The sequence below is a fragment of the Oncorhynchus mykiss genome, chromosome 25 (genome assembly GCF_013265735.2).
Source record: "Oncorhynchus mykiss isolate Arlee chromosome 25, USDA_OmykA_1.1, whole genome shotgun sequence".
NCBI classification, from domain to species: domain Eukaryota; kingdom Metazoa; phylum Chordata; class Actinopteri; order Salmoniformes; family Salmonidae; genus Oncorhynchus; species Oncorhynchus mykiss.
The window spans coordinates 45642584-45655838 of NC_048589.1; the positions used below are offsets into that span (position 1 = coordinate 45642584).

General features: G+C 47.9%; 1 protein-coding gene across 1 annotated transcript; it reads left to right on the forward strand.

Moving 5' to 3' along the window:
- Nucleotides 1-1309: 1309 nt before the first annotated feature.
- ap5s1 (adaptor related protein complex 5 subunit sigma 1) lies at nt 1310-10898 on the forward strand. The gene is made up of 3 exons (XM_021592811.2): nt 1310-1669; nt 3148-3439; nt 9700-10898. Exons 1-3 carry the CDS (start codon nt 1488-1490, stop codon nt 9826-9828), a joined length of 603 nt encoding a protein of 200 aa, XP_021448486.2. The 5' UTR covers nt 1310-1487; the 3' UTR covers nt 9829-10898.
- The last annotated feature ends 2357 nt before the right edge of the window (nt 10899-13255 follow it).

The following is a 13255-nucleotide window of genomic DNA, read 5'->3' on the forward strand; positions in this document are numbered from 1 at the left end:
GTTGTAGGTAGAGTTTAGGCCTGTTGTAGGTAGAATTTAGACATGTTGTAGGTAGAATTTAGGCCTGTTGTAGGTAGGTTTTAGGCCTGTTGTAGGTAGGTTTTAGGCCTGTTGTAGGTAGAATTTAGGCATGTTATAGGTAGGATTTAGGCCTGTTGTAGGTAGAATTTAGGCCTGTTGTAGGTAGAATTTAGGCCTGTTGTAGGTAGAATTTAGACCTGTTGTAGGTAGAATTTAGGCCTGTTGTAGGTAGGTTTTAGGCCTGTTGTAGGTAGAATTTAGGCATGTTATAGGTAGGATTTAGGCCTGTTGTAGGTAGAATTTAGGCATGTTGTAGGTAGAAGTTGTAGGTAGAATTTAGGCATGTTGTAGGTAGAATTTAGGCCTGTTGTAGGTAGGATTTAGGCCTGTTGTAGGTAGAATTTAGGCCTAAATGTAAACTGAAAAGCACAATACATAATCTATAATATGATACATAAAGAATCTAGTTTTTTTCTGAGTAAAACCCTAAAGTAAAATACAGTGGTGTAAAGTACTAAGTAAAAATACCTGTACTTTACTATTTATATTTTTGACAGCTTTTCCTTCCTTTTCTTTAGGAATGTAGTGATGTACTTTTTACTCCATTTATTACCCCTGACACCCAAAAGTACTCGTTACATTTTGAATGCTTGGCAGAATAGGAAAATGGTCTAATTCACAAACTAAACAGAGAATATCCCAATCATTCCTGGTGTAACAGTACAACGCCCATACCCGGGCGCGAACCAGAGACCCTCTGCACGCATCAACAACAGTCACCCACGAAGCATCGTTACCCATCGCTCCACAAAAGCCACAGGTCTCAGAGCAAGTGACGTCACCGATTGAAACGCTATTTAGCGCACACTGCTAACTAAGCTAGCCATTTCACATCCGTTACACTGGCAGTTAGCTCTGATCTGGAGGACTTTCTAAACACATGATTCATTTGTAAATGGAGAGTTGGAGTGTTGGAGAGTTGGAGAGTGCCCCTGGCTGTCTGTAAATTAAACACAACAAGAACACGTTGCTGTCTGGTTTGCTTAATATCAGGACTTTTAAATTATTTATACCTTCACTTTTGATACTTATGTATATTTTAGCAATTACATTTACTTTTGATAATTAAGTATATTTAAAACCAAGTACTTTGACTTTTACTTGAGTCATTTTCTATTAAGGTATCTTTACGTTTACTCAAGTATGACAATTGGGTACTTTTTAAACCACTGGTAAATTCGGATCCTCTCATTCGGTTTCAATCGATGAACACATTTCTTCACGCTCTCTCTCTCTCTACGCTGACAGTGGCGCCCTCTAGTGTTGCCTCCAAATGACTGCATCTGTCTTGTCACCTGATCGAATCCAGGAAGCAAAGCGTAACAAGCCCTGCAATCTGACATCCCTGTAGTTATCGACAGAGAAAGACTAACTAGATCGAGTTCATTAAGTCACACAGCGACACCATGGTTCAATGTTTCCTGATCCATACCGTTAACCCGGTAAGCACTCTGGCCCCCGGGGAGAGCCGCGTGCTCTACTCCCGTGTGTTTGCACCGGAGGAGGGCGCGCTGACCGGGGCGGACAGTGAACTGGGACCGGAACAGAGGCGGCTTCTGCAAAATGAGAAGGTAGCGGTGGTGGCGAGGTGAGCGACGGTCCTGGCACCTGTACTAGAAATACAATGTTGTTGCATGCAGTTTTGACATACAGGCGAGGCCACTAACGTGACAATCCTGTAATGTCAAATATGAATGTGACTGCGTGAGCTTCTTTGAATGCACAATACTGTAAGTAGGTCATCGTCAACAGTAGTGCACTATATAGGGTCCTGGTCAACAGTAGTGTTCTATATAGGGTCCTGGTCAACAGTAGTGTACTATATAGGGTCCTGGTCAACAGTAGTGTTCTATATAGGGTCCTGGTCAACAGTAGTGTTCTATATAGGGTCCTGGTCTACAGTAGTGTACTATATAGGGTCCTGGTCAACAGTAGTGTTCTATATAGGGTCCTGGTCTACAGTAGTGTTCTATATAGGGTCCTGGTCAACAGTAGTGTTCTATATAGGGTCCTGGTCAACAGTAGTGTACTATATAGGGAATAGGGCCCTGGTCAACAGTAGTGCACTATATAGGGAATAGGGTCCTGGTCAACAGTAGTGTTCTATATAGGGTCCTGGTCAACAGTAGTGTACTATATAGGGAATAGGGCCCTGGTCAACAGTAGTGTACTATATAGGGAATAGGGTCCTGGTCAACAGTAGTGTTCTATATTGGGAATAGGGCCCTGGTCAACAGTAGTGTACTGTATAGGGAATAGGGCCCTGGTCAACAGTAGTGCTCTATATAGGGAATAGGGCCCTGGTCAACAGTAGTGCTCTATATAGGGAATAGGGCCCTGGTCAACAGTAGTGTACTGTATAGGGAATAGGGCCCTGGTCAACAGTAGTGTACTATATAGGGAATAGGGCCCTGGTCAACAGTAGTGCTCTATATAGGGAATAGGGCCCTGGTCAACAATAGTGTTCTATATAGGGAATGGGGTGCCAGTTGGTAGAAAACATTCCCCCTGTGTTATGTTCTGCCTTCACTACGCCCAAGGCTATACATTCCTACCACCAGCGGGCGGTGGTAGCCCACACCCATAGCATAATCTATACATATATCAACATAAATGGCGACAGGAAGTAGGCGCGCTGCTGGCTTGATGTTGAAAAAAGCGACTTGCCTCCGACTAGCAGCTGTTGTGTGGTGGCCGGTGGGGAGGAGGGCTGCTGCTTGACAGAGTTGGCTATCGCTGGCTCCCCGTGAATGACACGATGGGCGAAAAAGCTGTCGCTCGACTACTGGAGGGACACCGGCTCTCCCGAGGGCTCGTTGCTAACTGTCTGTGTCGACCAAACTATCTCTCTCTTTCCATAATACCATCTCTGTGTCTCAGGCAGGTGTGTAGTACAGTGACCCAGTCCTGTGTTGCTCATGCCGGGTGTTGCTAGCAGGCAAAATAACTCTCTCTCTCTCTCTACTCTCTCTCTCTCTCTACTCCATCTCTCTCTCTACTCCATCCCTCTCTCTACTCCATCCCTCTCTCTACTCCATCCCTCTCTCTACTCCATCCCTCTCTCAGGCAGGTGCGTAGTGCAGTGACCTTGTCCCGTGAGGCGTCAGGCCGGGTGTTGGTAGAGACCGTACTGGGAGAGGAGCTGGTGGCTCTCCAAGAGGCTGACAGCGGGGTTCAGCGGCTGGGGAGGGGAGAGCCCTGGCCTGGGGAGAGGAGTGCTCTGTGGCTGGGGGTCCAGAGCCTAGCCTTCACCCTGGTCACTGAGCCCCATGAGAACCTGCTTCTGGCTGAGGGGACCCTGAAGAACATCACCAGACACTGTCTGGAACATCTACGCATGCTGGGGATGGGGAGTGAGGTGAGAGATGTGGGTCCTAGCCTTCACCCTGGTCACTAGGTCCTAGCCTTCACCCTGGTCACTGTGTCCTAGCCTTCACCCTGGCCACTGGGTCCTAGCCTTCACCCTGGCCACTGGGTCCTAGCCTTCACCCTGGTCACTAGGTCCTAGCCTTCACCCTGGTCACTAGGTCCTAGCCTTCACCCTGGTCACTGGGTCCTAGCCTTCACCCTGGTCACTAGCTCCTAGCCTTCACCCTGGTCACTAGCTCCTAGCCTTCACCCTGGTCACTGGGTCCTAGCCTTCACCCTGGTCACTGGGTCCTAGCCTTCACCCTGGCCACTGAGTCCTAGCCTTCACCCTGGCCACTGGGTCCTAGCCTTCACCCTGGTCACTGGGTCCTAGCCTTCACCCTGGTCACTGGGTCCTAGCCTTCACCCTGGCCACTGGGTCCTAGCCTTCACCCTGGCCACTGGGTCCTAGCCTTCACCCTGGTCACTGGGTCCTTGCCTTCACCCTGGTCACTGGGTCCTAGCCTTCACCCTGGCCACTGGGTCCTAGCCATCACCCTGGCCACTGGGTCCTAGCCATCACCCTGGCCACTGGGTCCTAGCCATCACCCTGGCCACTGGGTCCTAGACTTCACCCTGGTCACTGGGTCCTAGCCTTCACCCTGGCCACTGGGTCCTAGCCATCACCCTGGCCACTGGGTCCTAGCCTTCACCCTGGTCACTGGGTCCTAGCCTTCACCCTGGTCACTGGGTCCTAGCCTTCACCCTGGTCACTGGGTCCTAGACTTCACCCTGGCCACTGGGTCCTAGCCACCCTGGCCACTGGGTCCTAGCCACCCTGGCCACTGGGTCCTAGCCTTCACCCTGGCCACTGGGTCCTAGCCTTCACCCTGGCCACTGGGTCCTAGCCACCCTGGCCACTGGGTCCTAGCCTTCACCCTGGTCACTGGGTCCTAGCCTGCACCCTGGTCACTGGGTCCTAGCCTTCACCCTGGCCACTGGGTCCTAGCCTTCACCCTGGCCACTGGGTCCTAGCCACCCTGGCCACTGGGTCCTAGCCTTCACCCTGGCCACTGGGTCCTAGCCTTCACCCTGGTCACTGGGTCCTAGCCTTCACCCTGGCCACTGGGTCCTAGCCTTCACCCTGGCCACTGGGTCCTAGCCTTCACCCTGGCCACTGGGTCCTAGCCTTCACCCTGGCCACTGGGTCCTAGCCACCCTGGTCACTGGGTCCTAGCCTTCACCCTGGTCACTGGGTCCTAGCCATCACCCTGGCCACTGGGTCCTAGCCATCACCCTGGTCACTGGGTCCTAGCCTTCACCCTGGCCACTGGGTCCTAGCCTTCACCCTGGCCACTGGGTCCTAGCCTTCACCCTGGTCACTGGGTCCTAGCCTTCACCCTGGTCACTGGGTCCTAGCCTGCACCCTGGTCACTGGGTCCTAGCCTTCACCCTGGTCACTGGGTCCTAGCCGTCACCCTGGTCACTGGGTCCTAGCCTTCACCCTGCTCACTGGGTCCTAGCCATCACCCTGGTCACTGGGTCCTAGCCTTCACCCTGGCCACTGGGTCCTAGCCTTCACCCTGGCCACTGGGTCCTAGCCTTCACCCTGGTCACTGGGTCCTAGCCTTCACCCTGGTCACTAGGGCCTAGCCTGCACCCTAGTCACTGGGTCCTAGCCTTCACCCTGGTCACTGGGTCCTAGCCGTCACCCTGGTCACTGGGTCCTAGCCTTCACCCTGCTCACTGGGGCCTAGCCTTCACCCTGGCCACTGGGTCCTAGCCTTCACCCTGGCCACTGGGTCCTAGCCTTCACCCTGGTCACTAGGTCCTAGCCTTCACCCTGGCCACTGGGGCCTAGCCTTCACCCTGGCCACTGGGTCCTAGCCTTCACCCTGGCCACTGGGTCCTAGCCTTCACCCTGGTCACTGGGTCCTAGCCTTCACCCTGGCCACTGGGTCCTAGCCTTCACCCTGGCCACTGGGTCCTAGCCTTCACCCTGGCCACTGGGTCCTAGCCTTCACCCTGGTCACTAGGTCCTAGCCTTCACCCTGGCCACTGGGTCCTAGCCTTCACCCTGGCCACTGGGTCCTAGCCTTCACCCTGGTCGCTGGGTCCTAGCCGTCACCCTGGTCACTGGGTCCTAGCCTTCACCCTGGCCACTGGGTCCTAGCCTTCACCCTGGTCACTGGGTCCTAGCCGTCACCCTGGTCACTGGGTCCTAGCCTTCACCCTGGTCACTGGGTCCTAGCCGTCACCCTGGCCACTGGGTCCTAGCCTTCACCCTGGTCACTGGGTCCTAGCCTTCCCCCTGCTCACTGGGTCCTAGCCGTCACCCTGGTCACTGGGTCCTAGCCGTCACCCTGGTCACTGGGTCCTAGCCTTCACCCTGGTCACCCTGGTCACTGGGTCCTAGCCTTCACCCTGGCCACTGGGGCCTAGCCTTCACCCTGGCCACTGGGTCCTAGCCTTCACCCTGGCCACTGGGTCCTAGCCTTCACCCTGGCCACTGGGTCCTAGCCTTCACCCTGGCCACTGGGTCCTAGCCTTCACCCTGGTCACTGGGGCCTAGCCTTCACCCTGGCCACTGGGTCCTAGCCTTCACCCTGGTCACTGGGTCCTAGCCTTCACCCTGGCCACTGGGTCCTAACCTTCACCCTGGCCACTGGGTCCTAGCCTTCACCCTGGCCACTGGGTCCTAACCTTCACCCTGGCCACTGGGTCCTAGCCTTCACCCTGGTCACTGGGGCCTAGCCTTCACCCTGGCCACTGGGTCCTAGCCTTCACCCTGGTCACTGGGTCCTAGCCTTCACCCTGGCCACTGGGTCCTAACCTTCACCCTGGCCACTGGGTCCTAGCCTTCACCCTGGCCACTGGGTCCTAGCCTTCACCCTGGTCACTGGGGGAAAAAAATAGTAAAAAAAATAACAATCTTTGCAAATGTATAAAATAAAAAACGGTATTATTCAGAATCTTTGCTATGAGACTCTAAATTGAGCTCAGGTGCATCCTGTTTCCATTGATCATCCTTGAGATGTTTCTACATCTAGATTGGAGTCCACCTGTGGTAAATTCAACTGATTGAACATGATTTGGAAAGGCACACCATTATTTACATAAGTATTCAGACCCTTTGCTATGAGACTCAAAATTGAGCTCAGGTACATCCTGTTTCCATTGATCATCCTTGAGATGTTTCTACAACTTTTTTATTTATTTATTTAATTTTCACCTTTATTTAACCAGGTAGACCAGATCACCTTTATTTAACCAGGTAGACCAGATCACATTTATTTAACCAGGTAGGCTAGTTGAGAACACCTTTATTTAACCAGGCAGGCTAGATCACCTTTATTTAACCAGGCAGGCCAGATCACCTTTATTTAACCAGGCAGGCTAGTTGAGAACAAGTTCTCATTTACAACTGCAACCTGGCCAAGATAAAGCAAAGCAGTGCAACACAGAGTTACACATGGAATAAACAAAACATACAGTCAATAATACAGATGAAAAATCTATATACTGTGTCTGCAAATGAGGTAGGATAAGGGAGGTAAGGCAATAAATTGGCCATAGTGGCGAAATAATTACAATTTAGCAATTAAACATTGGAGTGATAGATGAGTGTGCAAGTAGAGATACTGGGGTGCAAAAAAATCAATAACAGTATGGGGATGAGGTATTTGGATGGGCTTTTTACAGATGGGCTATGTGCAGTGATCTGTGAGCTGCTCTGACAGCTGGTGCTTAAAGTTAGTGAGGGAGATATGAGTCTCCAGTGATTTTTGCAATTCGTTCCAGTCATTGACAGCAGAGAACTGGAAGGAAAGGCGGCCATAGGAGGTGTTGGCTTTGGGGGTGACCAGTGAAATATACCTGTTTGAGCACGTGCTACAGGTGGGTGCTGCTATGCTGACCAGTGAGCTGAGATAAGGCGGGGCTTTACCAATCAATCAGTCAACTTGATTGGAGTCCACCTGTGGTAAATTCAATTGATTGGACATGATTTGTAAAGGCACACAGTTGACTGTGCATGTCAGAGCAAAAACCAAGCCATGAGGTCAAAGGAATTACTCTTAGAGCTCTGAGACAGGATTGTGTCGAGGCACAGATCTGGGGAAGGGAATCAAAATAAGGTCCCCAAGAACACGGTGGCCTCCAACATTCTTAAATTGAAGAAGTATGGAACCACCAAGACTGGCCACTGGCCAAACTGAGCAATCAGGGGAGAAGGGCCTTGGTCAGGGAGGTGACCAAGAACCCAATGGTCACTCTGAACGAGCTCCAGAGTTCCTCTGTGGAGATGGGAGAACCTTCCAGAAGGATAACCATCTCGGCAGCACTCTACCAATCAGGCCTTTATGGTATATTGGCCAGACGGAAGCCACTCCTCAGTACATGACAACCTGCTTAGAGTTTGCCAAAAGGCACCTAAAGGACTCTTAGACCATGAGAAACAAGATTCTCTGGTCTGATGAAACCAAGATTGAATTCTTTGGCCTGAATGCCAAGCGTCAGGTCTGGAGGAAACCTGACACCATCCCTACGGTGAAGCATGGTGGTGGCAGCATCATGTCTGGAGGACACCTGGCACCATCCCTACGGTGAAGCATGGTGGTGGCAGCATCATGTCTGGAGGACACCTGGCACCATCCCTACGGTGAAGCATGGTGGTGGCAGCATCATGTCTGGAGGACACCTGGCACCATCCCTATTGTGAAGCATGGTGGTGGCAGCATCCCTACGATGAAGCATGGTGGTGGCAGCATCATGCTGTTGGGATGTTTCTCAGCGGAAGGGACTGGGAGACTAGTCAGGATTGAGGAAATGATGAATGGAGCAAAGTAGATCCTTGATGAAAACCTGCTCCAGAGCGCTTAAGACAGACTGGGACGAAGGTTCACCTTCCAACAGGGCAATGACCCTAAGCACACAGACAAGACACCACAGGAGTGGCTTCGGGACAGGTCTCTGAATGTCTTTGAGTGGCCCAGCCAGAGCCCGGACTTGATCCCGCTCTAAGATCTCTGGAGAAACCTGAAAATAGCTGTGCAGCGACACTCCCCATCCAACCTGACAGAGCTTGAGAGGATCTGCAGAGAAGATTAGCGTCATACCCAAGAAGACTCGAGGCTGTAATCGCTGCCAAAGGTGCTTCAACAAAGTACTGAGTGAAGGGTCTGAATACGTAAATGTGATATTTCCAAAAATAATTTATTCATAAATGTCTAGAAACCTGTTTTTTCTTTGTCATTGTGTTTTTTTTTGTGTAGATTGATGAGAGAAATGTTTTTTTCCCCGTCCAATTTAGAATAAGGCTGTAACACAATAAAATGTGGAAAAGTCTAGGGCTGTGAATACTGAATGTTCATTGTTTTGTCAAAAATGGCTAATTGACGCACAGCAATATTCAAACCTTATCTCTGACTTTCAATCAAATTGTTGTCAGAACTGAGACTAAACCATTCAGGAACACTCAACACTTCTTTGCCATTATGGTGTTTCTTCGGCATTAACATTTGTGTTCAGAAGAGTGAGGCAGAGCTTTTAAGTGTTTCCAGGTATTGTGGTGACAGCATCATGTTATGGGCATGCTTGTCACTGACAGGGACTGGGAAGTTTGTCAGGATTGAAATAAATATGAGTAAATCCTAGGGACAAAGTTAGAGGAAAACCTGCCTGTCTTCTGAAAACCCTCGGATAGTTTTTATTTCCCAGTGAGACAATTACGTAATGTTTTTAATGCCAAAGACACACCAGAAGATTTTTTTCCCGAAGAGGTGTTGTGTGTTTCTGATGGGTACAGTAATCATTCCTGACATAAATTTACTTTAAAATCTGAGAATATTTCTATCCCAACCAAATGTATTGAGCTTGAGTAATTTTGAGAAAAACACAAAATAATTGTTGCCCTTAGAGTTGTGCAAAGTTAGCACAATCTTATTCAAAATGATTCACAGCTGTAATGGCTGCCAAAGGTGCTTCTATGAAGTATTAACTGTAGGGGGGTGAAGACATACGCATCTTCGTCGTTTAAAAAAATATATAATTTGGAGAATATTTTTTTAAATTTAACTTAGAAAATGTGGTGTAGATCGATAAAAGGTGTGTAAACGTTCACTGTAGCATTCTGGGGGTTTATTTCTCTCCAGGCCTGTTTGTTTTTAAGATCCTGGTTTCTCTGGAAGAAAGAGGAAGTATTTTGCTGTATGGTTTTGCACCGTTTGTGTTCTCTGCATGTGACCAATAAAGTTTTGTTTTATTCTTCAGGTCCTCTTGAAGAGTGACCGTATCGATGTCCTGCTCCACCGTCTATTACCACACGGTCAACTGCTATTCCTCAACCATCGCTTCACTCAGAGTCTGGAGAAGGAGCTGGCTAATTACATGGCCCAATGAGAGAGAAGGAGAGGATGGCATATTATGCCAAAAAGAAGGTCTGAAAACGGAGAGATGCCATCCAAACTTAAAAAAAATAATAATAATAATAGCTTGTTGTTCAACTTAATGTTGAAAACATTTTTATTACGCCGCTCTCTAATGAACACTACCCTTGGAGAATAGGAGTGAACTACACGGACCTTCCTCTTCTCTCCCTTGGGATAGCACGGGCAAACAGGAAGTGGGTTGATACCACGGGCTAACAGGAAGTGAGTTGACCTGAGGGGTCCAGAACAGAAACTATCCATCACACAGAGACAGTTATTGTCATAAAGCTGCATTCAATAATGGCCTGAAGAGTGTCTGAACTGTCTCTCTGTCTGTGACCTTACCCATCCAGGAGATGGCAAATTAACCTTTGTGGCAGATGTATATTTGTCACGTGCTGAATACAACACGCCTTACTGGGCAATGCTTACTTACAAGCCCTTAACTATTTTTAAGAAAAATAGAGTTAAGAAAATATTTACTTAAGTGAGGGGGGAGGGGGGTCAATGCAAATAGTCCAGGTAGCCATTTGATTAACTGTTCAGCAGTCTAATGACTCGGGGGTAGAAGCTGTTCAGGAGCCTTTTGGTCCCAGACTTGGCTCTCCGGTACCGCTTGCCATGCTGTAGCAGAGAGAACAGTAGGACTTGGATGACTGGAGTCCTTGACAGTTTGTTGAGGCCTTCTTCTGACACCACCTGTGATGTACCGGGGCGCAGGGGAACAGTGGGTTAGATCTCTAGAGATTGGTAGAGCTCTATGTTGATTGGTAGAGCTCTATGTTGATTGGTAGAGCTCTATGTTGATTGGTAGAGCTCTATGTTGATTGGTAGAGCTCTATGTTGATTGGTAGAGCTCTATGTTGATTGGTAGAGCTCTGTGTTGATTGGTAGAGCTCTTTTCTTGTGTTACAGCTTGAATTTAAAATGTATTAAATTGAGATGTTGTGTCACTGGCCTACACATAATACCCCATAATGTCAAAGTGGAATTTTGTTTTTTTTAAGTTTTTACAAATGAATTAAAAGTGAAAATCTGAAATGTCTTGAGTCAATAAGTATTCAACCCCTTTGTTATATCAAGCTTAAATAAGTTCAGGAGTAAAAATGTGCTCAACAAGTTACATAATAAGTTGCATGGACTCACTCTGTGTGCAATAAGTGTATGACATTATTTTTGAATGGCTACCGCATCTCTGTACGCCACACAACATCTGTATGGAAAGCAATTTTTTTATTAAGTTGAACATGTGCACTTTATGACAATGTTATTGGACCAAGTTACACTTCTCAAAAAGCACCAAAATGGTGGCATGACCATTACTGCTGCCAATACTACTGCCATTACTACTGCCATTACTACTGCCAATACTACTACCATTACTACTACCATTACTACTGCCATTACTACTACCATTACTACTGCCATTACTACTACCATTACTACTACCATTACTACTACCATTACTACTACCATTACTACTGCCATTACTACTACCATTACTACTACCATTACTACTGCCATTACTACTACCATTACTACTACCATTACTACTACCATTACTACTACCATTACTACTACCATCACTACTGCCATTACTACTACCATTACTACTACCATTACTACTACCAATACTACTACCATTACTACTGCCATTACTACTACCATTACTACTGCCATTACTACTACCATTACTACTGCCATTACTACTTGCCTAGAGAATTTTCAGCTATACTTTTCTGTTTATTTACCACCACAGACAGATGCTGGCACTAAGACCGCACTCAGTCAGCTGTATAAGGAAATAAGCAAACAGGAAACCACCCAGAGGCGGCGCTCCTAGTGGCCGGAGACTTTAATGCAGGGAAACTTAAATCAGTTCTACCAAATCTCTATCAACATGTTAAATGTGCAACCAGAGGGAGAAAAAAATTCTCGATCACCTTTTACTCGACACACAGAGACGCGTACAAAGCTCTCCCTCACCCTCCAATTGGTAAATCCGACCACAACTCTATCCTCCTGATTCCTGCTTACAAGCAAAAAATTAAAGCAGGAAGCACCAGTTACTCGGTCTATAACTGGCCAAAATAAGCAGATGCTAAGCTATAGGTATATACTTCTGCTTTCACAGACTGGAACATGTTTCGGCATTCTTCCGATGGCATTGAGGAGTACACCAAATCAGTCACTGGCTTTATCAATAATACATAAAACATAGACCACCATAGTCCCTGTGCCCAAGAACACAAAGGCAACCTGCCTAAATGATTACACACCCGTAGCACTCACGTCCGTAGCCATGAAGTGCTTTGAAAGGTTGGTAATGGCTCACATCAACACCATTATCCCAGAAACCCTAGAGCCACTCCAATTTGCATACCGCCCAAACAGATCCACAGATGATGCAATCTATATTGCACTCCACACTGCCCTTTCCCACCTGGACAAAAGGAACACTTATGTGAGAATGCTGTTCATTTACTACAGCTCAGCGTTCAACACCATAGTGCCCTCAAAGCTCATCACTAAGATAAGGATCCTGGGACTAAACACCTCCCTCTGCAACTGGATCCTGGACTTCCTGACGGGCTGCCCCCAGGTGGTGAGGGTAGGTAGCAACACATCTGCCACGCTGGTCCTCAACACGGGGGCCCCTTAGGAGTGAGTGCTCAGTCCCCTCCTGTACTCCCTGTTCACCCACGACTGCATGGCCAGGCACGACTCCAACACCATCTTTAAATTTGCAGACGACACAACAGTGGTAGGCCTGATCACCGACAATGATGAGACAGCCTATAGGGAGGAGGTCAGAGACCTGGCCGGGTGGTGCTAGAATAACAACCTCTCCCTCAACGTAACCAAGACTAAGGAGATTATTGTGGACTACAGGAAAAGGAGGACAGAGCACGCCCCCATTCTCTGTTCATTAATGTTTATGGTTCATTGAACAAGCATGGGAAACAGTGTTTAACCCCTTTACAACGAAGATCTGTGAAGTTATTTGGATTTTTACAAATGATCTTTGAAAGACAGGGCCCTGAAAAGTGACACTTCTTTTTTTGTTTACTCCTACTACCACTACTGCTACTACTACTACTACTACTGCTACTGCTACTACTACTGCTACTACTACTACTACTGCTACTACTACTACTGCTACTACTGCTACTACTACTACTACTACTACTACTACTGCTACTACTAATACTACTGTCACTACTACTACTATTACTGCTACTACCACTACTACTAATACTACTACTACTACTACTACTACTACTGCTACTACTAATACTACTGTCACTACTACTACTATTACTGCTACTACCACTACTACTAATACTACTACTGCTACTACTAATACTACTACTACTACTACTACTACTGCTATTACT